The following is a 23916-nucleotide window of genomic DNA, read 5'->3' on the forward strand; positions in this document are numbered from 1 at the left end:
AGCAAATGTGTAGGAAGTAGACATTTCTTTAGGAAATAGCTCCAGGATAACCTGCCTTGGTTTAGGGGAGAGTTAATGATAAATTTATTTTCGTGACCCGTCTGCCAAATATTTGTACACTAATTAGGTCCTATTTTGAGGGCAGAGCATGTGAGCTTGTAAGGAACCCCTTGTACAGGATGGGAAGGGCAAGTGAATTTTTGTCCCTAGTGAGTGCAAACCCCGTCTTTTTTTCTGTGGCATTACCTAAATATGTGCATTATTTCTAAGTAGCATGTGAATCCCCGGGCTCATATGGAGGCACTTCTTAAATTTGCTTGTGGGAATACTGTAGCCAGCTCAGGTATTCAAGTATAGAGCATTGGGGAAGAAACTGAACTGAGTCAAGGCATAATCATGGTTTTAACTTTATATAATGTCTTTTGCAGTATAGTAAAAAATTACCTTTATGGCTACTGGCAGGACCAACATGTTGTGTAAGTAATCCAGCCATGGTGCTGGTTGGTATTTTGCTTTTCATTTGAACCTCTCTGTGATGCAGGTCTTGGAGGAGTGAGTGCCTGGTGCAGTCTCTGCCTGACTCCTTGGTAAGTCATTTAAGTCTATCTTTCTGTACAGTCACTTTCCAAACTGCTCAGCAAAAATAAAGAAATTTCTCATAGAGTGCTTTAAAAGAGAGCTGCTAATCAATTTTCTTATTATTTTATGCCCTGTGATTTTTACACCACCCCCACCAGCTGGTTAATCATGCAAAAGCTGAACACTTCATTAGCCAGAACATGTTTGCCCATGGGCATTTCTGTAGTAAATTAGTTCTTTCTATTTATACAGGTAAGTCATGGCCAAAAGTCTTTAAGGTGCCAAAGGTAAGGGTTCGAATTAATTCTTTTTCTGAGTTTTCAAAAGAACTAGGTTTAACTTTGTGTGCTGTTGATTTGAAATTACTTTTGAATTAAAGATAGTGTGAGTAAAAGAGCATTGTCAGGATGTTCAGAGATGCATTGTGCCTTTCTGGATCTCAAATTTGGACTTTGTGGTACAGGCTGCCTTAAAAAAAAAACCTAAAAAAGCCCAAAACACATACATGCACTCACACACACACACACACACACACACACACATATACATATACATACATGTGTATGTATATGCACAGTATCTTCATGCAGGGACTCTGCTTCTTTGAGTGGCGTGTGGCATATTGACCTGTTTTTTTCCTTTCTTACTCTGTGCCTTTTACACTATTAATTGAAAATATGTGGTTTGCAGATGCTTTTTTGCTTCAAATCAAATGGTGCCCTCTGAAAGCCTAGTTTAGCTTGACAATGAATTTAGCTTTCAGGCTTTGGCCATTGCAATATTGTTTGAATGCCACCATTTCCTGCAATCAATGTAATTTTATATCTACTTGGAATAGAAAGTCAAGATGGTGATTGCCTTAATTTAACTCAGTGTTGTATTCATTAAGGAGCTGATCCCGAATTCCTTTCAGATCAAAGTCTGTCTTGATTTCAGTGGAACCTTTCGGCGCACAAGGTGTGCGGTAGCCTTCTGAAATGTTGTCATTGTGACTAGTGAATAAAAACGAAATGTGTTGCTAAATTTAGGTTGTTGCTCATGTCAGCTTCCTTTTCTAAATGACGGTAAGTGCATTCCATAAATAGTATGCCTCTTATGTTGTCATATCTCTTTGGCTTGCTTTGCAGTATTTTACAGGATATTTGCAAATGAATTTTGTATTCAGTAGGCAGGGGATGAAAATAACACTACTCATTGGGACTCCATTAACCCGCAGCTAATGAGGAACCATTTCGAGGGCTGGATGAGTGTAATTCAGATTAGCCTGCGTGCCAGGCTGCTCTGCTCCTGCTCAGGCTCTGCCTGTGCCATGCTCCCTGTGCCGTGCTCTGGATGGATGGAGCACAAAGCAGCACAGCTCTGACACTGCCTTTGGCCAGTTGAGTTTTCTGTGCTTCAGTTCCCCTTTTGGAAGGTAGGAGAGGAGAGGGAATGTATGTGTGTGTGTGTGTGTGTGTGTGTGTGTGTATGCATAGATAGGTGACAGTGATCTTGACCTCCATGGTCAGGTGTTTTGGGATGTAATGAAATACTCCTCAAACACTCTGCTCCTGCTTGCTGGTTGATAGCATTGTTACTTGTAGAAAAGGGTACTACATGGTGACAGTAAAGGTGGTCCAGACTGGCCCTTAATTAATTTTATTTTCGAAATCTATATTAGTGACTGTTCTGAGGGCACCTGGGCACTTTACATCAATAAAAGAATCAATTTAAAAAATGTGTAGACCAGAACTCGGTGTTCGCTAACAAAACTCCTGTTCCTTGTTACGACTAAAGGTCAGTCCAAGGCTGGCCAGGCGGGCAGGACTTGCATTCCTGCGCCTTGGCACCTGCCAGGCGCAGCTCTGGCGGAACACCACCGGCAGCAGCTTCCAGATGCCTGCGGCCCCTGCAGAGACTGGAGACTGGCTCGCTGGTGACCGGTGACTTGTTAACCTCCTGCATGTCTCAAATGGTTTCAGGACTGAAGGAAAAGGTGGGGAAAGACCAATCCCAGTTAAAATGTGACTTTGCCAGTTGCCGGCACTCCATTGAAGTGCAGGCAGCAGGGACTTGGTGGAGCTGTGCTGCTGGAATAGAGGAGGCAAAAAAGAGATTTTCTTCTGGAGAAAAGGCTAGAGATCTCTTAACTGAAGAAACTTTATTGACAACAAACGTTACATTATGCAAGCTTAGCAAATTCTCTAGGAATATAATGCTTCCTAGTGTTTTCTTAACTTGTGTTAATATTTTATGATACCTGTGCATTAAGAGCCAGTTGCTACAATATTTAAGTGAGTTTGGGCTGCTAAATTGCTTTTGTGGACTTTTAACAAAACACTACTGGTCACTGCAAATTAGCTGAATTCCCAATCTCACTTAACACGCTGATGATTTAAAATCAGATTTTTTCTGTTTTTATGTATTAAGTGAGCATGTGTAATTAAATTAAGTGTTGATGCAAAGCTGGATTTTACTTATTTCTATTAGGACATTCGAGATAATAATCCCACTTCAATACATATCTAATTGTGCAGGCGGCACTGAAACTAGGAGTTCCTGGACACCGGTGTAATTTTTTGAATGTGAAATGATAATATATTTTCATGTCTTGAAATCCAGTTGAACTCGAGCTGAGCTTAAAAATCCAAGATCTGATTCAGGAGAATTCAGACCCATCTGGCTGGTGGGTAGCAGGTGTGCAGTGTGTTTTTGAGGGAGGGAGGTGATTGCATGGAGTGAAACATTTCTCTTTTCCTGTAAAGCTTTAATTCCAGTTTAATGCTGTGGTCTGAAGCTCTCTGCAGTTTAAGTTCTTGTGTAATTACCTACATCTATTGTTGGTCTCAGTTTCTAGACAATATAATAGTGATTTTGAATGGCAGAAGCAAGTAAACGTCCAACATTATGAAGAAATATGGTTTCTAATTCTCAAAGTTTGGATTTATTTTATGTTACACCCAAGTCCCTTGTATGGGAGAGTGTGTTTTTACAAATTGATACAGACATGATCTTGAAGACCAAAAGAGAAAGGTTTCATTGCAACATTCAGGATCAAGGTTTTTTGAGTATTTTTACGTATTCCCACAGCAGCATAGAGAACATTTGTGTTGTGTATATTTTTATAAAAGAAAAACCCCCATATTATGCAATTTCTGTTTTCATGCCATAATAGATTCTTTTTTTATTTAAAAAAATAGATTTTTTTATTACTGCAGTTGTAATGAAGGAGGGTTTTTTAATCTTTAGAAGTATTTTAGCAATCTATTGAATACTTTTTGCCTTGTAACCTTAAGAAACTTCTCCTGAGAAGCCTTTCTCATTTTCTTCTTTCTCTTTCCCTTTCTTCATCTTTTGATCAGATACTGCCAGTCAACACCCGCCTCTGCCTGGGAGCTTTTTGCTTGGGAGGTTCAAGAATCTGCTCTTCCTTGACTTTTGTCACTAGCTATCAAGTCAGCTTCCTTTCACACTCCTATCAACTCTCCCTCTTTCAATTTTTAAATATTTCCTCTTCTTTTTACTTGTCTTCACTGCTATATAACTTTTTGCTGAAGAGTCTTCCAGCGCATGAGTTTTTTATGGGAGTTAGCATTCAAAGCACTTCTTACTTAGCAAAATAAGTAAGCAAACATACTTCTTTTACAGTTTTTGAGTTCACATTACTACAGTAGATGACACTTTTGCTGCTGTATTTCATAGGTTTTTTTCATGGTGAAGTGACTTAATTTCTAACGTAGAGTGGAGCATGTGCTGTGTTGCCGAGGGAAGTCCATCTCTTTGTCTGTTTGACAGACAAAATGATAAACATTTCTCTGGACATCCCTGTAAAGTTCTCTCTTTTGTTTGTTTTCTTTATGAAGTTAAATGGAAGAGGTCACCCCCTTTGACAGAGCAAATTCTTTTTTCTAGCAATCGGGCTTTGCAAGAAAACATTTTTTATTAAGCAAGTCATCCATATCACACCGTAGGCTGTTTGAGTGTAACAGTATGTTACAGTCTGCAAAGTTAATGCAGTTAATATTCAACTGAACTTTTGGGGGGTTGCTAATCCCTTAGGCGGGCTTAGCAGAAAGGGCAAACATATTTATAGCACTTTGAATCAGACTGCAGTGAACAAGTAAGAGTATGTGTTATACCATGCAAATGTTACACAATTTCAGGAAAGCTCACTGCATGATCATCTTTTAATAGTATTTAAGTTGATGAAATATCTTGTCTGTAAGCAACAGAGTTGTTGGTTCAGTGAACAACAGGTCTGTTAAAATGAAACTCAGTGAAAGGTCTTGAGATTGTTGTTCTGGTGGTAAGTTCTGAAGGTTCTGAGCAGATTTATGGGCTGTCTAATTAGGAGCTAACTGTATTCTTTAAGCTCTGTCATTTGTATTATTCCCTAATAGGATTTAATTAGACTTTGTCACATATGTGGCTATGACTGAGTGTGTGCGGCGTTGTCAGTAGCCTCTTCCATGTAGACCTCGGTCTCTTACTGTCTTTGTAGAAGTAAAAAGATCATTCCTGAGGGATCTTTGCTCCAGAGTGGAAGTGTGACACTGGACAGAGTTTGCTTTGGTTGGAGCCATGGGCACCCCAGGCAAAAAGGACAAGAGTCAAGTCACAAGTTGCAGGTTGTTCATGGAAAAGCTGAAGTGCTCAGGCTGAGAATGTCCAGCAGTGGAGGTCACATCTCTGTGAGAAAGAAAATCTCCACACTTACGCCATGGACAAAACTTGCATTGAGTGCAAAGGTACATAGGAAAGCACATAAAGGGCCCTGTAATGCTGCCATCCCATCAGGAACCAGACAAAAAGGAATTATGATCTTGGATTTTACATGCAATTTGATTGTGTAGAGTTTTTAGGCAAATAAAAGAGAGATCTGTCATTTGGCAGAAAAAATAATTTGTAATTAAAAAAAAAAAAAATTTTGAAAGAGATGAATGCAGTTGCTAACAGCTGCAATCTGTATGATAAATTTTTAAGGTCAATTTCTGGTGCATGCAGAATGGAGGCCTGACAAAGTTTCTGTTCTAAGTAAGATTTTTTAATATGTTTTACCTTTTGGCTATTTTTTCCACTTTTTTCTATATATTAACTATTGGAAAGAGTGACTGCAAGATGGAACGTGACTTTAAAGGGAGCTCAGGTGCCTGAATTTATACATGCACTCAAGTTACTTATTGATTTGCCATCTTACCTGTACCCACTCCTTTCCTTTCTCTTTTGCTCTTTGTGAGGCATACTGGACATTCACAGTCCTTCAGGAAAAAGTCCAACAAAATAATTGATGTGTCAGAATTGATGGAAAAATGGAAATATGTTGCTAAAGATTTTCAAATCTATTTGTTATATTTTCAGTTAAAAATAGCATGACTAAGTACCAGAGCAAGTTAAAATTTTGTATTGGAGTTATTTATATCTGAAGTACCTGAAAATAACTAGTTTATTATGTACAAAATTTGAAATTCCAGAATCTATTAAAACATTAGCTCAAAGGTCAAACGCCTCTCCCAAGGAAGGAAGGAAATCAGAAGGGACTTTGGGCTAATCAGGTTAGTTCTGTAATGGTTGCACAGGGGTGATGTGGCTGACACTGGTTGTGGCTTCCATTGATTGCCCATCCTGAATGTCCCCAGCTCATCATTGGATCAGCTTCCATGCAAATCCTAGCAGGATTCAACCTAAAGCCTTGACCTCTATAACATGATCTCGTAGAATTTCTATTGTTGTACTGAGCAATAAGTGCAGGGGTCCATTGCAAAGGCCTGACTTCACAGAGTGTCCTGATGGAGGAGGTCTGCTGCATGTGTGCTACACATCCTGCAACTATCTTGGAGCTTAGAACTGGATTAAACTATCTGCAGTTTTATTGTGAAAACAGAGTTAACAGTCTGGTGATGTTAACAGTGTTAAAAGGTAGGGGGGTGTGTGTGTGTGTTACTGAGCTGAACTCTATGCATTTATGAGCTCTTTTTATAGTACCGTTCCCAGCAGCATTCCCAGGAGCAGTCCAGGTCCAATCAGGACTGGTATGCCATTGCGCGAGGTGTTGTTCTAATTGATGTGTAAATGTGGAGTGGTTGCTGCCCTGAGGATATTACAGTGAAATTACAAACAGGATGAAGAATAGGAGGAGGATGTGTGGAGGAAAAGGAGGGCAGCTGCAGCAAGGTGCACTTCTCTGGTCAGGGTTTTGGTATGTAGAGCCTGATACCAAGTGATGGGCATTTCATTTATTTATAAGTCTGCTGCCTTCAAAACAATTAGCCTCTTTGTCTTTTGTTTGTGTCTTAGTTATTTAAGACGAAATGTAGAGAGCACGAAATTAATTGTTCCCAAGATCCTCCTGCTCTGTCTCTAGCAATGACCAACCCCAGGCACCTCAAGTACAGTTGTAAGAGCCTCACAATGGACAGACTTGGGATAATCTTCTTTCTACATGTTCTCATCCTAATCTTTCATTATTAGGGATTAATTTAAGCTTTGAGGCATGAGGTTTAAAAAAATATTCTATTTGTTGTTCCCCCTCCTCCACTGTCAACCTCGTTTAAAATATGAAATATCCTCCCAAGCCCGTCAACTGAGCTGTTTTCAGGGTAATCCTACCTGGTCCTTGGTGTGTTAGCCAAACCTGCAGTTTGAGAGCTGCCATGGTGGTTTTGCTTCCTTTGGTGCCAGAAGGCACTGGTAGATCACTTTCCCCAGGAAAGTGGGTGAAGGCAGAAGCATGTTGAGCAGTTATGGCCTGGGTGTTCCCATGTCACCATATGTCAAAGCTGTGATGCTGCAGCTGGATCTCTCCCCTTTCTTTTAATATTTTAGTGGCTATTTTGCAGTAAAGCAGAATAGGAAATAACCATAAATAAATCTGGGAACCTTTGTATTAATTTCTTTTGCTAGCTGTGTACATATGAGCAGCTTGCCATTTGCATATGTGAATCTTGTCATAACAATTTTGGGAAGTGATTTGTTAATAATCAAGTTCTCAGAACAGCTCTATATCAGTAATTGATGTGGGTCTGGATAAAGCAAGCCTTCCGCCTGCCTGTTTTGTGGAGCATTTTTGGCAAGTTTCAAGCTAGTGTGAAAACTAGCCATCAGAATAAAATTTAGGACAGCTGGGATGCTTTGCAGTGAAGACTTTTGGCTCCACAGTTCAAATAATCACAATAGCAGCTCAATTTAGCCTTTGGCTGGGTAGGTTTGGCAGGGCACAATGAAAAATAATTATTTCATGGCCTGCTTATTTGTCCCTTAACAAATAAACTCTCTGACCTATGCAGGCTTATGTAAATATGCTGCCGTATGTGGGGTTGTAGAACACTGTCATGTCCCCATTTGGAAATATGTTTTATTTGCCCTCATGTTACAAACTTTTTTTAGAGTTCTGTTTTGGAAGCAAAGAAAGGGATACGATATATCAGATACTGAAGCCCAGACAGCCAGGCACAGAGTCGAAAAAGCCATCTAACAGTCTTTTTTTTTTTTTGAAAACACATCCATTAGTATGCAGTGTTTTCACTGCTGTAATAATAAGAGCAATCATGATACGAGCAAGTCCGTCTCTTCGCAGCCTTCCCACGCGGGATGGAGAATGACAGCTCCTAAAGCATTTGGATATTTGCCTGAATGTGTGCTGCTTAACTAACAGCAGTTCAACTTGCTCTCCATCTTATGGCTTCCTGGATATCCTTCTCAATTTTTTCTGTGACAGCTTAAAATGTGAGATGTGGAGGGGGGAGATAAAAGCTTAGCGAAAGGCTTTTTGTGTGTGTATTTTAGGGGAACTTTTATTACACTCGATGATGGAGGGATGTGCCACGCTATTTTCTGTTGCCACCATTTTAGTATTTGCACTTTCTGTTGTAGTGGCAGCAGCCAATCCATAACAGTGTCTTTCTGCTTCCCCCTCTGGAGAGGGGAAAATATACAGAAGAATACATATCAATGGTTTTGTCTTCTGGCACCACCATTTTGGTTGTGCAACAGTAAAAGAAAACATTTTTTCCAAAGAGCTGAAAGATCCCTCTAGAATGTCTGCCATTGCACACTCATGCACAGACAAACACGCACTTGCACAGGCTCTCACCGAGGTGGCTACAATCTGTTTTTAATAGTGGCACTCCTTCTCAATGTGTCATTTAAAAAAACATCAGCAGTCATGTCATGCATCGGGATGAATTTCTAAATGTAAATGAGATTCTCTCAGTAATTTATTTACATTTGTTTTCAGCACAACAAATGAGACATCACGTAGCTTCATAATTTCCCATGACCGAGTCACCAGCATGAGGTGTGTAATTTACTCTGATTTAAGATGCTTATCTAGAGGTTCTTGCAACAATACCTGGTGGGCTTTTTTATACTACTTTTTGCTGGCTTTTAACCCATCTACTTCACCTTCTTCTCTGTATTTTCAGTTAAAAAGAAGTATAAATGTGTCTGCTTCTTGAGGCCTTTTTTCATAGAGCTGAGAGGGATGGCTTTGTTGCGTTTGTTTAGTATGTTATTTTCCCTGCCATTCCCTTCTCATTTGGTAAAATCATTGAGGGTTTCTAGAATGTATCTCCATTTACATTATAATGATGTGGAAAAAGGAAAGCAATGCTGATTGTGGACATTTCTGATGGCAAAATGTTTGTCCAGAAATGAAACAGTGCAGCGGGAAGCATCCTGCAGCCATTTGTTCTCCCCTCAGCTGAAATACTAAATCTTAGACTTGTTCTTGGCTCTAATACTGACTTGAGGTTTCTGATCTGCTTGTAGCTAAAATGATACTTTGCTTGAGATGGGATGTGAATGCCAGTTTTCAAATTATGTGGACACAGTCATGTACTACAAAACTAATTTATTTTAAGCCTGTAGTTGGACCATTTAGATGTCTAACTACTTGCTTAAGTATTTCAGGTAGGTAGATGATTAAAGGTGCAATGTACCATGCATACAATTTTGTACCTCTTATCTTGCAGACCTGGTTACGGCTTGAGTAAAAATCAGGGCAATGGCTTTTGCTGTTTTACAGGTTATCAGCACAGGAGAACTAAGATACTTTGGTGAAAGTTATTGGTAAGTCCAAAAGTGGTACAAAATGCTGTAGTTTGGGATGTTACAGTCCAAAAATATTGTACATCTTCATGGAGGTCTGCAGGATTAATGCTGTATGGGTGATCTTTTCCTCGCAGGGAGGAAGCATGACATTTCTTTGTGTTAATTCCTAATGCAAAAATCAGTGTCTTCCTTTAAAATGAATAAGCATATTCCAAAAAATAATAGATTTTGACTGGTTTTTAATGTGCATTGTACATACTAGGTCCCAGTTGATTTAATTTTGGCCTGCTGGCCATTTCCTTAACATTGCATGGGTCTAGCACCAAATTATGCTGATGGCCTGTCTATCACCAAATTATTTACAGAACTGCGGTTAAATTATAGAAATCTTCCAGACAAGCAGTGCTCTGGGCAAATTATTTCATCAAAGTTATTTTCCATGGTATACTTAAGCAAAAGCTTACAGGAGCAACATTAATCTTTTTTTGGTATGTGATTATGCAGACGTGGTAACAGACCCTTTTTAGAAATAGCTTCCTACCTGGGAAAACAGAAGGAAACCATGATATGAAAATTAGTTCTCTCTGTGCTAGCCTTGGTTTGAAACAAATGTTTTATGTCAGGGAAATACAGGACTGGGACCAGCAGTAGGGTGGCCATTTCTGCACACTGTCAGCTCCTTCCAGGTCTTGGGGAATTTTCTTTCTGTAGACTTTTAATTGCACACTTCTCTGAATTTGTAAAATTGGGTGCTGCAGAAGCAGGTCAGCTGGCTTTACTAGTTCTCCATGACATCCAGACCTAGTGGTCACTGCCCACTTTTCCACAGAACATTTGTGTATCTGAAGGCAGTATAGGCATTTTCTGCATTACCCCCATCTTGCAAGATCTGAGCTGCAATATGATTATGAAACACACAAAGAGAATATAAATTCTAAAAGCAGCACTAACTCCCTATTGTAACTGGCATCCTTTCAGACTCTGTTCCAGAGTTTAGAAATATAGTTGGGGTAGAACGTCTATATTTGGGTTTATATGTAATGGTCATACCTACTGGTTCACTTGGAAAAATGTTGGCATGGATCACTATTTAAGGACCTTGGATGCAGCACTTATGTTTAGCTCAGTGTTTTTTATCACTGCATATTTTTTTTAGTATTCTATGTTGCTGGGTTTGCACCGTGAGACAAGAATGCCTTCCCAGCCTCTGCACAGTTGTGCGTTTTTTGTTGAACGAATACAGAAATTCAGGTTTTAAACTGACTCCCGTGAATAAATTCCTCTGGGAAAACAGATGCTAAAAATCTGTGTTTTTCAGACCTCTCTCTACCCATATACTTAGGGTAAGGTTGAGCCGTGTATAGATGGCAGGCTGGAGTGGGGCCTCTGTGCTCAGGGCCCAGATGTGGAAAACCTTACATGTGTGAGGAAGGGTGGCAGACTCATGAACTTGAGCATGAGAGCTAAAGGTTTTTGCAAACTGAACATCTGATTTAACTTGATTTCTCTCTGGTGTTGGGTGGTTGTTGCTGTTATGTGGGGCCACACCTGCGGAGCCTCTCTTGGCAGCTCACCCAGGGGGACTCAGAGGCAGCTGGGAGGTGACACTAATAACTGGGGTTTCATGGTGTTGTTCGAGGATTCTTTTGTGTTTTGTGTTTTTGATTGGCAGGATATGAATATTTGTGAAAGCTGGATCTCCTTTACTTGTGATCTTCAGCAAATGCAAGTCTGATTAAGAATCCCCTTAATTTAGAAATGCTTGTAAAGACAGGAAGATACTTAAAGCTGGCTTTGTCAACCAAATGGAGGAGCTGTGCTCTTGGGGCCCATTAACATCAGTGCCAAGATGGCCACTGCTGCACAAATACTGGGAAATAAGTTTCTACAAAACCCTAGAAGCTACAAATTGTATATCTCACCAGTTCTTTACTCCCCCAGTTATAATCCATATCTCACTTATTGCTAGAGTCAACAATCTAATGGTAACAAAAAATACAACCTTTCATCATCTATTGATTTTCAGTCTTTAAAAACTGACAATAAGCTATTTTTTGTCCAATTTCTCAATAAATAGGAACATTTATTGGTTTTTCAGTTTTATTGTATTACATTAGAATATATTTTACTGCATATAGTGGGTAATGTAGCATCAGGAGAGATGTTACATTCAGCAAGTAACTTTTGAAACTGCATAGCTCAACTGAGATATGTAAACAAATTTGTAATACTAGTTTAATTTAGATTACAATGCAGAATACTCAGCCTGGAGCTCATTTTTCTATTTATTCCATTATGATCCTCAAACTAATGGAAGAGAATTGCCATAAAAAATAATTACAGTAAAGGTGAACATCTACTTTCTTCTCATAAAAAATAATTACAGTAAAGGTGAGCATCTACTTTCTTCTCTATCTGAGGAAGAGGGAGGAATTTTGAGGTATAGTAAGCACCATGATATTGGGGTTTATTTCCTAGAAATCCACCACTGACAGTGCTGTATAGGTTGGGCAAGTCATAAATTCTGTCTGTGTGATACTGTGTCAAACGACACAGCGCAATCATCATCTTTCTCAGTGACCTCAGTTACCTTCTCTCGTCTTGAAAAAGGAGACAAATTATGATGTGATTTAGCTGTGGCAGGACTTGGGATGTAGATCCTGAGTTGCTTCCTCACTGTCACCTGCCTTCACAGCACAAGATCACCTGGTAGGTTTTTTTCCTTTCCAGAACCTCTCAGGAGACACTGAAGATCAACAGTTTCTTCTTCCTTACTCTTGTGGTGATAAATGGCAATTTGATCGTATTTTTGTCTCTGCTATAAAACCAGTTTAAGCTTTTTTTTTTTTTTTTTTTTATTAAGAAGCAGTTAATTTTTCTTCTGGTGACGTTCAGTCCTACAGCCAAAGGCGGTAAGCTCTTAGATGTTTCCATTCTAGCACCAAAAAACCTGAGGTGGAGGTGCCTCTGCTGAGGTGAGGATGTAGGAAACAAGCTCTGCTTTAAACCAGCTGTGCCACTGTGCCACCAGCACTGGCCTTTGCTGACCCAAGGGGTTCTCTGGCTTCAAGGCTATCAAAGTGATCATCCTGGCAGGCTTCTCAGGTGTAAACATAGATGATGAAACCTTTTCCTGAACACTCTAAACAGGGAGCCAGTTCTGGCTTATGTTTCAAAACTCTTTCACAGTAAGCAAAGAGGGAAGCACTGGGGCAAAGCACTTCCTTTTGGGTGTCTTAGGTGTGATTCTCTGGGGCACAGGCCCTTTCTCATAAGCTGCTGTGGATCTTGCTGTCATCTCTGTCTTACAGGATCTGATGTACAAGGAGTTAATAGATATCCAGTGACCAAAGCCATTTATATTTCTCTTTATATACAGACGTGAAGTGGAGCATGTAAAATTGGAAAGCAGAACCAAACCTGAAATTCTCTAACTTTATGACTAGTGTGTGTGTTATTTTCCCATGATCTTTAATTACATTCTGTTCTGGAGGGGGGAGAGGAGGAATGCTAATCTGGTGCACCAAGTGGGGGAAAACCAAACTGTTTTACAGCGGGAGTCTAGATGACAGCACACAGCAAATGCAAAATATGACATTCATATGAAAGTGGGCTAAGCAAGACCATAGAAGAGAGGCAAAATGACTGCAGCAAGAGGAATGCAAGTGGTTTAAGGAAACCATGGTTTCTCTATTTATTGAAATAGCACAGCCGACCTTTAAGGTGGTGCTGATATGATGTAGATTTTGTAGAGCAGCACCAAGAGAGATGGCTGTCATAAAGGGAATGTGTGATTGGATTCAGGTTCATGAGAAGCTAGGTTTAGAAAAGTATTGCCCTTCCCTCTTTGAACATATAATATAGTGAGGCATGTCTTATTGCACTGAATGAAAAGATGCTATTTTCAGGACTGCTGTTGCTGTGCTTGCTAATGAATTTCCAAGGGGTGTTTGAGCCTTGGATATTGACGGTAGAGATGCTTGCACAGTCAGTTGGAAGAGATGTGACTGAACATGAAGCTTAGTTCTGTGTGCATACAATCCTGCTCTCTGTGATTTTCCCTCAAGTTGTATATTCAATATCACTCTGCAATCATAAATAATTTGTGGAAGTCCAGCTGTGACTTAAGGCTTCTCTACAAACAATATCCAGAATGCAAAGTCATGTGATACCCTTTTTCTTCTTTCACTGGCTAGAATAGCCTTTAAAAAACTATTTCCACTTCCAGTCCAAACATTAAAACCAACAAACTGGATGGATGCTTTTGCTGGGGTGCAGCATAAATGGTCTCTGCCCTGTTTCTTGGTCCTGATGTCTTCTTCATCCCCTTGGCTGGGAGCTGGGTCGCAGCATGCTGATGTCCTCTCCTGCACCACAGAGACTAAGTTTCTGTGCAGAAGTAAATGTCTTTGCTAAATAGCTTGACTTAGCAGCACTATACACTTACTATTTATTTGAGTAAGGGATGAGCAGGCTGTTTAAAAACAACATTCCCAGGGTTGTTCTAGTGTCATGTTTGAAAGGCAATGGAGAGTCTGGTTTAAAGGTATCCTTTGTAAATAAAGGTTTAGGAACAGGTCTTACCTTGAGTCTTTCCCCTCATGTTCATTAGCCTACTATTGAAATGTGAGTGGGTTTTTTTGGCTTGGTGGATAGCATGTTCATAGTTCTCTGGGAGGAGAACCTGGGGAAGCTATGATGTGTGTCAGTATAACACCTTTGAGTGGCGTGTGAGGGCATCTCTCCTGCTCCCCAGCACTGGTAACCCATGAATAATCATGGAGCCAACGGGGCAGTATGTCTTATACCTCTCAGCATCAGCTGTGACTGGCGTGGATCCCTGGGGTGAGATCAAGGATGAAATGAACTCTTGTGTGCTTGAATGTGTTGATTATAAGCAGATCATCACTCAACACCCATGTTATTATCATTCTGGGCAGTTTACCTCTACCCCCAGGAACAGTTGTAGCAGTGAGCTTTAATCTGCATTCCAATTTTAAATTTATGTGAACCCCTGGAAAAAAAAAAAGTTTAATTGTGCTTTGAAATAGAGAATAAGTGAAAGGTGGAATGAGAAGGTGTAGAATAATCAAGATGCTTTTTTTTCTTTTTGGTAGATGCTAGGAAGGAACAGGAACTTCACTCCTTTACCTTTTAGCAATGCTGTGGCTCAAGGCATTCCCTTGGGACATCCTCTGCACTTGCTACTTCTTATCACTCTCAGCTGGAGAAAGCACACTGCACTTGCCATCCAAGCCCAGTGGCACACTTAAGCCGTATAAAGGACGCTTGACATAATTTACATTTTTCATTAGCCTTCTAAAGGAGTTTCTCAAAAGGTGCAGTGGCTTTCCTAGCTTTTGAACTCCTTTAGAAGACTGTAATAATTTTGGACCACTAGTCTACCAGTGGCCTATAATTGTTATGCAAAACATTGCCCAAACTTAACATAACTAATTGCACAATTAAGATTGCTTTCTCCTCATCATCCCATTCATCATACTCCTCATTCAAACCTATAGTCAGCATCTGGCATTAACAAAGGCTCTATTTGTCACATTAATACATTCCTTTTGTAGTGAAAATGCCTTTCGTATATCTCTTTGATACTTAAGGGTCCTGCTAGCTTGTTCAGTAAGCCTGAAAATAGTGACTTGAAAGCCTTGTAGGGTACATCCCCTTTTCAGATGTTTAATAAGAATGTAATGCAGTGGTACTCCAGGATACAAACAGCAACTCTCAGAGCTCAGAAAAGGAACCTGATACAAGTCGGCAAAAGAGCCCCCCTTTCCTTAACAACATTGAGGTAAGTAATACAGTGTTTTGCTATTTTTAAAAATCTGAGGCAAATAATGCACAATAGCTTTTCTTCACAGAGGACTTTTCAAGGTCATCAGTCCCGTTAGTCTGATGTAAGGTGCATAATAGTTCCTTCTGATAGTCCACACCAGAACCAAGCAAACCAATCCAACATGGAAAGTGCAGGAGGTAGCCAGGGAAAGTCCAAGAATATCTGTGAATCAAAATGCAAGAAATGTCCTGGTACTTTTACCAGTCAGACCTACAAAGAAGGTTGTGCTTGAGGGGGTTGAGGGTGTGTTTGCCACTCTCATAAGGACAGGGTGGGAGCAGCTTTGATTGGAAGCCTAGGAGGTCTGCAGCACCATAATTCTTCTTAGGAAAAGGAAATGATGTAAGCTTTTACTTCTGGAATCTCTCCCCACTACTCTATAAATTTAAAGAAATAAAACACAAACAGAAAATTGATTTTTGAATGATGGTGAATTATTGTCATTAGAGGAACTGCAGTTTTGTGTCAAGGGAAAAAAAGCTTGGTGTACTATATGCTACAGTGTACTGTATGCTACTTTCTGAAGCATTACTTAATGTACCAGTCATTGCTGGGAACATGGAGTCCTTTTAATGCTAGTCAGGTAATATGTCATTCTCTCTGTAGAAACTCTGCAGCAGAGACATGAGTTATATACTGATGTAGTTATCAGAAGATCATGTGGTAGCACTAATGTGAGTCACTACAGTGGAGTTTGCCCCATTTGAAATTTTTACATAATTAAAGTGAGTCATTGTCCAAATTCTGCCAAAGTGCAGATGTCTTTAATTTAACATATGCAGTTCAGCTTGCATATGCCTTCCATAGGTGAACATCTTTTCCTTTGTGCCCTACCCTGTGTTAGCTGTGGTCTGGGAGATGCTCCCCTTTGCCATTCAATGTGCAGTGCTCCTACTGAAATCCATAGCAGCTTCAGAAAAAATATCTGGAACACCCAGATCTCAGATAGTCCTCTCCACTTTGTTTTATGTTCTGCTGGTAATTCTTTAAATACACATAGATAGATAGATCAAAACAAGTATGTTTTTGTGTCTGTTATAATGAAGGAGATGGCCCACATTTCCTGGTGAAATACATGCAGTTGCCTTCTGTGCCTTGTGTCTCGAGCAAGGCAAAGACCAGGGAGAGGATCAAAAAGGAAAGGAAGGTTTCATTAAGAGAAAGCAAGCTGGACATGCTTTCACAGATATTGGACTTTTAAAATTATACACTTCAAGATGGTGGATGGCTTAGTACTCAGGGGGAGTTAAACCAAGTTGTTTTAGCAGAGAACAAGGCTACCCTCCATGCAGCTGGCTGAATCATCAGTGTTTCTGAGGATTTCACAAATAATTTGGTTTCTGTGCTGTGAATATGACTACTCTGAGTCATTTGGCTGAAAGGGTAGTACCTTTTCTTTCTTTCCTCCTTTCACTCTTCTCTTTCTCTCTTTCTGTCTTTTTTTTTCCTCCCCCTCACACTCTTTCTGAGCTGCAAATCTAATTGTTCTCCATCTAATGCTGAAACATAACAAAAATGTGGTTAACTGTCACATCCAGATGAAGCTTGTAGTTTTGCTGGGCAGAGAAGGAAAGAACAGGCTTATTTAGAAACGTTTGGAAATTTTCTGATTAATTAATGAGAGAGAGAGAAAATGACTAAGGCTGGCTGCTAATTTTTGAGTCACTGGGTAAATGCTATTTTTTCTTACTTGCCAATCCCTCAGTAGGGACATTAAATAATGTTTACTACTGTAAATTCTTTCCGAGGAAGGGAAGGAGGTTGTGCTACAGGAGAAACTTGTATATTTGATTTAAAAAGTCAGCTCTTCTACAGAAGAACTGCAGCCTTATGCAAGAGGGCATCATGCATACTGGTCCATCCAGAGAGTAACCAGCCAAAGGGCCATAGGTTTCAAGCACCTTCTGAGAGTCCTGAAAGCTACCTTAGTAATTTATTGATGATGGAGATGAAAAATAAAATCTTCCTATAGCCTCCCTTCCCATGCTGTCAGTTAATACTGCCAACAAAGAAAGAAAAGTTCCCACACCTTCACCTTCACTTGCTCCAGAGAAAGGGGTTACGCAGGTAAGCAGTCCTGTGTGCCGGGCAAATACACAGTCAGACTCGGGAGCATGTGATTTTTGGCACCCTCAGTGTCTTCATATTTAAGTGTTCTGTTTTCTGTGGTTTGTGATCTCTAAGCTTGTTCTTCTTAACTTTTTTCCCCCAATAAAAATCTTTACGGCAAAAAATGAAGCTGCATGCATGTGCCAGAATAGTGAAGCACAGTGTCCTAAATGATGTAACTCAGGTTTTGGGAGCAGGATAATTGCAGTAGTGTGATGCTTCTTTTAGAATAATTAGTCTTGCTGAGAGAACCAGGGTATAAAAGCCTGTGCAGAGCACAGTAATGAGGCAGTTACACCATTTCCAGTATTTGTGTGCCCCTGCATTGCACTGCAGATCAGAGCAGGCGTGCCCACAGTGATGGTCAAGGAATGATTTCATCTTTGTAGCCCTGTGCCAGGACTGTGATACAAAATACGTGGGATTCATTCTAAAGGAAAGCAGCACTCATCTTCCATACTAAACCAGGGGGCCTTTGAGATCATTAAGAATAATTTTTACAAAGGAGAGGTTTATGTTTCTGTTCATGGAGCCAAAGTCTGTTCTCATGCCCTGTTACTGCCTGGCACTTGCCCATCCAGGAATGAAATTTACTTCAGCTGCATGCACTTGCAGATGTCGGGATTTCAATTTCAAAGTACAAACAATTCTAATATTAAAAAGATTATTTCCCTAGTGGGAATATGGGTTGTATGAGCTTTTTGACTTTTCTGTTTCATCTTTTGATTGTATATAATACCACCTTTAGATTTCTATCAGTTTGGGTTTTTTTTTTTTTTATTAGCATGACAGTGGACAAAATGTCAGTAAAAGTTAAAGTGGAAAGAGTCCTCAGAGAGATAAAGGTTGTCTTCCACTTTTCACTATATGGTTGACTCTGCTGCCCTTTTCTGTTGGGGTTTAGTCTGCTGGGGCATTTCTTTGCTTAAGTTAAATTTACTTATCTGTTATATAAATAAAGGATAGCCTTGGCCATTAGGTAAATCTACTGATGGAGGGAAAAGGGATTTTTCTAGAGTGTCTGTGTGCATTTCTGAGACATGGAATTCAAAAACATCTGATAAGGTAACCTTCAGCTGGTTTTCTGCAATGACTTTTGTCAATGAGCCTTAAAAGCATTGATATTTTCAAGCATTATAGCTGAAGAGTACTGCAATGTCCTTGAACTACCCACCAGCCAAAGAATGACATCTCCAAACTCAGCTGGTGAATTCCCATGTCCTATCATATTCATGACTTACTTTTTCCTTTCTGTCTGGGGCATCCAGCTAGAATTACCAGGACTTCGGCTCTACCCAGTATGTGACACTAGACTGGTACCACTCTCAGGTGCTGCCTGGTTTTGCTGTTGCCCTCAGAATATTTGCTCCTATATTGTACAGTGAAGATAATCCTTTGTTTAATTTTTTTTTTAACATTTTGAAAGGAAAATAGGGGTCTCATTTAGGTCTTTCCATTTTTGCATGATAGTACAGTTGAACAACGTGTACATGTGTTAATTAAACATCCTGTCTTATCACTGTTTTGGTAAGTGTCCTGTAAATTTAATCACTACGACACCTCTGTACACATTACAATCCTTTTAAAGATCTAGAGAAAAATCCTGGTGGATTATTCAAAGCACTAAATCACACAGAATTACAGTAGTTATTAGAGGCATTAAAACCTCTGATAAGAAGCTTTATCATGCATTTTTTGGGAAGCTTAATCTTTATCAGAGATGACTGTAAATAGAAGGGAACAGTAAAAAAACTTGATAACAGTTTATTTTACAGTACATCAATAATCAGGTACTGTAATTACAGTATAGTTATATATTTATCACATAGTAAGTAACTACAGTTTATTAGTTTTCTTGCTTTTCTGTTATTGCAATTACCTGCAAGAGCCAACAAGGGGCCTTATTTTATTTCCATTTCCATTAAATATGTTTACACACACATATACATGTATTTACATTACATATATATTTGACTACTTCAGAGGAGTTGGACCTGTTAGCATGAAGGAAGAACAGGCAGTGGACATGCTAAAGATCTCTTCCACATGTACATTTATTTAGATTCAGAACTATAAATGAGGGGGATCAGATTTTAACTGTGGTTATATTTAGCTATCTAATTTTTTCTCCTCTTTTTGGCACTAGAAAAGTTGTGGTATTCTTAATCACTTAGATAAACCACTCAGTTACAGACCTACTCAGTGTGTGGGTGTTTATATTATATCTGTACATTATTTACCTCTGTACATCCACCTCTGAGTATAGATTAGATTAAGTCTCTCTTAATTGTACTTAGGCTGTGTACGCATGCCTATGTTTATGTATTTCCAGGAGTAACCCTGAAATGTTCTGTCATTTTGGGGTGTAGGCTAAATGAATATAGCCAATTAGGCGTGACTTCTAATTTAGTGCTGTTTGCAATGTTAAAGGTTCTAGTTAATTTAAGAGTTACTGTGAAGCTGGCAAAAGAAATGTTCATGTTGGAATTCAGAACTTTTCTTGATAAGAAGTGGTGAAGGTGCAATTCAAAATGCAGCCCATGAGTGGTATGGAGTGACTTGTGCTCCTCATGCCTCTGGTAGGAGCGCAGCCATACCTCTAAGCACAGAGGTATGAGGGTGCAATGAGGGTGATAAGAGATCGAGGAAATGTGACCTGTCAGGAAATACTGAAGATATTGGGGGAGCTCTTCCCGAAGAAGAGATCAATGAGGGAAACATGGCAAAGGGCAGTAAGAATACAAAAGGTTGTGAGAAAAGGTCAGTAATTTATTCTTGGTGAGAAATGGGAGGGTGTGGGATGTAATTGGTTCAAGAGGACCAAACAAAATTCACATTAGGTATTAGTAAGGGCCTTTTAAAGCACATAAAATTTGGAATGTTGTGAATTTCATCTGTTGGAAATTTTTCAGAAACAGGCATAAATGGTCCTGCCTGAAGGCACACACAGGGACAAAAGGCATCAAGACATCTTAACAACGCTCCTAGCCCAGTTTTCTGTGCCTTGAACCATCTGTTTAAGAGTCATGGTTGTGAGAAGGTGGTTAGTTCCCAGTTTGCTTGCCAGTGGATCAAAAGAAAAACAGGTGAATTGCTCACCTGAAATGAAACTTCTATCCAGTAAAAAGCCTTGGAAAGAATCAGCACCCACATGTTTCTGGTAAACTACTGAAACTTCATTTCTATTAAAATTTGAGGGCAGACGTTGCACTAGCTAAAGCTGATGGCTAAAATTTCCCCTGACAGTAGTGGAACCAATGTTAATTTATACCATAAAATCCTTGTTTTGCTGATTGTTTTCAACTAGTGATTGCACATGACAGGCATAGTGTATACTCCTTAATAATAAACTAGTCGGTAAGATGTATTTAAAGTCTAGTAGCAAGTGTCAATATATACTTAAACTACTCTTATTTTCCTTTTCTCATCCTTTTGACGGAGTAAAATTTCAGGTAATATATTTACTATCCAGTATTTGTTGACTGGGGGACTCCATGGTTAATTTACAGGTGAAATAACTCAGAATTTTTTTTCCTAGTGTGATACAACTCTGAGATAACAGTATAACTTTTGTTGTTTTTCTAATATTTTTCTAGAACAAATTTTGGGTTTATTTCTATAGTGTCTGGAATTTGTAGTAAACAGGGAGAGGCAATGTCTGAGTATGAGAATAGTTTGCTTGCTCTACCAAAAATTCTTCCTGCAGAAGATGATAGTTCTGGTATGCTAGACTGGTTTTATACAATTCAGTACAGAGGTACAGGTAATTGTGTGTTTTTTTTCTCCTTGTTTTTTGAACATAAGACTGATGGATAAGTACTGAATTTCCAACTCTCTACCTGTACTACAAAATGTCCATGCCATTGACCTTATGGAAAGTACATTGCATTAATCAATACTATTCAACTTCCAAATGCTTTCCCTGTGGGAAATGCTTCAAACTGAGATTTTTGAAAATAATCATAACATCCTTTTAAGTACAGGTGATCCTCATGGACCCTTTCCCACTTAGCCTACCTTGCTCCCAACAGTGTGCAAAATGCCAGGCTGATGAGTAACATGGAAATGCTGCAGTAGCAGGACAGAAAGGTTCAAGTCTTAACTGGGAGGTCTGATTTGGAGGTTGTTGGTTCCTTTGCAGGTATTTAACAGGAAACATGAATAGAAAGATGCTGAGGTTGCTTTTTATGGCTGAGGCCACTTGCATACAGTCCAACAAGTGTGTTTACAGTGTTCATAGTACTGCTGCGGGGTTTTGTCTCCATTTCAGAGAGAAAGGGGTCTCCAGTGGTTTTCTGAAAACAGCGAACAAAGGACTTTCTAAATTTCTTTTTAGACTTATGCTATTTCTAATGCTAAGAATACAGTTTTTGAAAATTTTGTTTTATTTTAGTAAACATTCTTTCTACAGAGGCACTTTAGAGAGGAAAGAATAGGATTATTTAAAGGAGGGGAATTAATTGTGTCACTTCTATAGGCATTAGGCAAATTGCCTCACTTATACTTAAGAGGTAGCATGGGAGTATTTAAGTATAGGGTACCTGCAATGCACTTTATGATAGTCTTAGCTTATGACCTTATATCATTTTATTTCTCTATTAAAGCAAGACATTCCTCATGGAGACTGCAGTTGTGCACAGTGCTGTAGTTAGCACCTCGTGTCCTGATGGCTGTGTGCTGCACCCTGATGAAACAGGGAAGAGGGTGTGGAGTACTCGAGAAATTTGTATGGGAATCCAGGAAATAAAAGGTGATACCTGATATGTGGTAGGGTGGGAGTTGTGTAAATGAGATGTTAAAATGTCTAACTCATAATTACATGCTACGCGTTTTACCCATAAACCTGTTTTAAATGGGTACAGCAGATGCCAGAGTTAAGAGGGTGACTTAAAAAGTCATTATGGGCCACCCAGAAATACTAAACCAAGTCCCTGACTCCAGAGGTAGTAAAGACCTCACAGGTCAGTCCAGTGACGATGCTCAGCATTTATGTGTGAATCTGGCATTTCACAGAGGGGTGCTCAGATCTTGAGGAACAGACTGTGCTGACTTGGAGCATCCCCCTGCCTTGGGGAGAAGGGAGAGTGACTGATGAAAGATACTGTTTCTGAGTTTTATTTTGCATGAAACAAGTTGTCACAAGAGGTACAAGAGAATGTCTCTGGACACAAGCAGCATTGGGTTGTTTTCTGCATGAGAACAAATGCTGACCCTGATGGTGAGTGCTCCCTGTAGCCTGACACTGGGTATTGCTGCTCAGAGACTTAGGCAGAGGTAGTTTATGGCTCCCTGGTAGGTTTTGGGGCACATTGCATGTTACATTGTCCAGTCTTTTGCAGAGGGATAAATGGGGTTGTGAGGAGAGATGCAGCTCTAAGATTATGTGGACTTTCAAGTCAGAACTGAAAAACATACTGTGTGTAGACATTTTCAGGGTTGGGGAACAGCCAGATTCTCAAGCTTACTGCACAGGGCTCTGAGTTCAGTAATTAAATTACTGCTGAAAGCTTAGATACTGTAATGCTTACAGTCCAAATGTCTCACTCTTAAATAGTGAAATGGTAGTTGTGGTTTTTTGGGTTTTTTTCCCCAATTACTTCAGTGGGAAATGCTGTAAATTTGGCATAATTACCATAGAAGGTAATAACTTTAGTTATGACCCCTAGAACAACTGAGAAGTGGGTGATAATTTGTGTATCAAATATCAAATCTTAAAGCATCAGACAAACTTGTAAAGTGTTTCCTACCACTCTCTGTATGTCAAACATATTACAGTTGCACTTTGAGCTGAGTGTAGCTGGAGGAACAACAGGGAGGATCTTAGCACAGCCTTTAATGTTCACAAATAAATGGCAAAAAAAAAAAAGGAACACAGTTTAAATGTTCCCGTGTGTGATTAAAAACGTACACCTCCATTTGTTTTTCCTCATGCAGCCAAGTTAGAGTAAAAGGAATATACCTGCTCAGGCACCCAGAATTTCTTCCAGGAAGGTCAGCTCCCAGAAATGAAATGGAAAAATAAATTAGGTAAGAGTAATGGCTGAGAAAAAAAGTGAAATTTATAGCAAAAATACAGAAGTGAGATCTCAACATAGTTTTTGTTTTTTTGTTTTTTTTTTTTTTTGCAGTGCAGGACTGAATGAACAGTAAGTTCTTAAGTTACCACAGCAGAGGAAATCATCTAAATGCATAGATAAATTAAAGCAGGTTTCATTTTCTTCTCGCAATGGTAGCTGTTCTGTGGTTTGTGTCGTTATGACTGTTTACAAGCATTGTTTACACAAAAATCACATCATTCTCCCACGACTGATGTAGCCAGTGATGTAAATGTGCCTGCTCAGGGCCTGTTC

General features: G+C 39.5%; 1 protein-coding gene across 24 annotated transcripts in view; it reads left to right on the forward strand.

Moving 5' to 3' along the window:
* ESRRG (estrogen related receptor gamma) overlaps positions 1 to 23916 on the forward strand; it is a 372308-nt gene that overhangs the window by 33501 nt on the left and 314891 nt on the right. For 4 of the 24 annotated variants that reach the window (XM_068185640.1, XM_068185650.1, XM_068185651.1 and 1 more), the window contains exons 2-4: positions 542 to 587; positions 8792 to 8851; positions 9581 to 9624. The exons of 7 other annotated variants lie outside the window; for them this stretch is intronic. Coding sequence is in view for 3 of the 17 variants with exons in the window: in XM_068185636.1 (XP_068041737.1) it covers positions 542 to 587; positions 9581 to 9624 (90 nt within the window). In the remaining 14 variants the exon portion in view is untranslated. Of the gene's footprint in view, positions 1 to 541; positions 588 to 831; positions 867 to 8791; positions 8852 to 9580; positions 9625 to 23916 lie in introns of all 24 variants that reach the window. 13 more of the 24 variants (XM_068185643.1, XM_068185655.1, XM_068185657.1 and 10 more) reach the window with 5 other exon arrangements.

Source organism: Anomalospiza imberbis, chromosome 3 (assembly GCF_031753505.1).
Source record: "Anomalospiza imberbis isolate Cuckoo-Finch-1a 21T00152 chromosome 3, ASM3175350v1, whole genome shotgun sequence".
NCBI classification, from domain to species: domain Eukaryota; kingdom Metazoa; phylum Chordata; class Aves; order Passeriformes; family Viduidae; genus Anomalospiza; species Anomalospiza imberbis.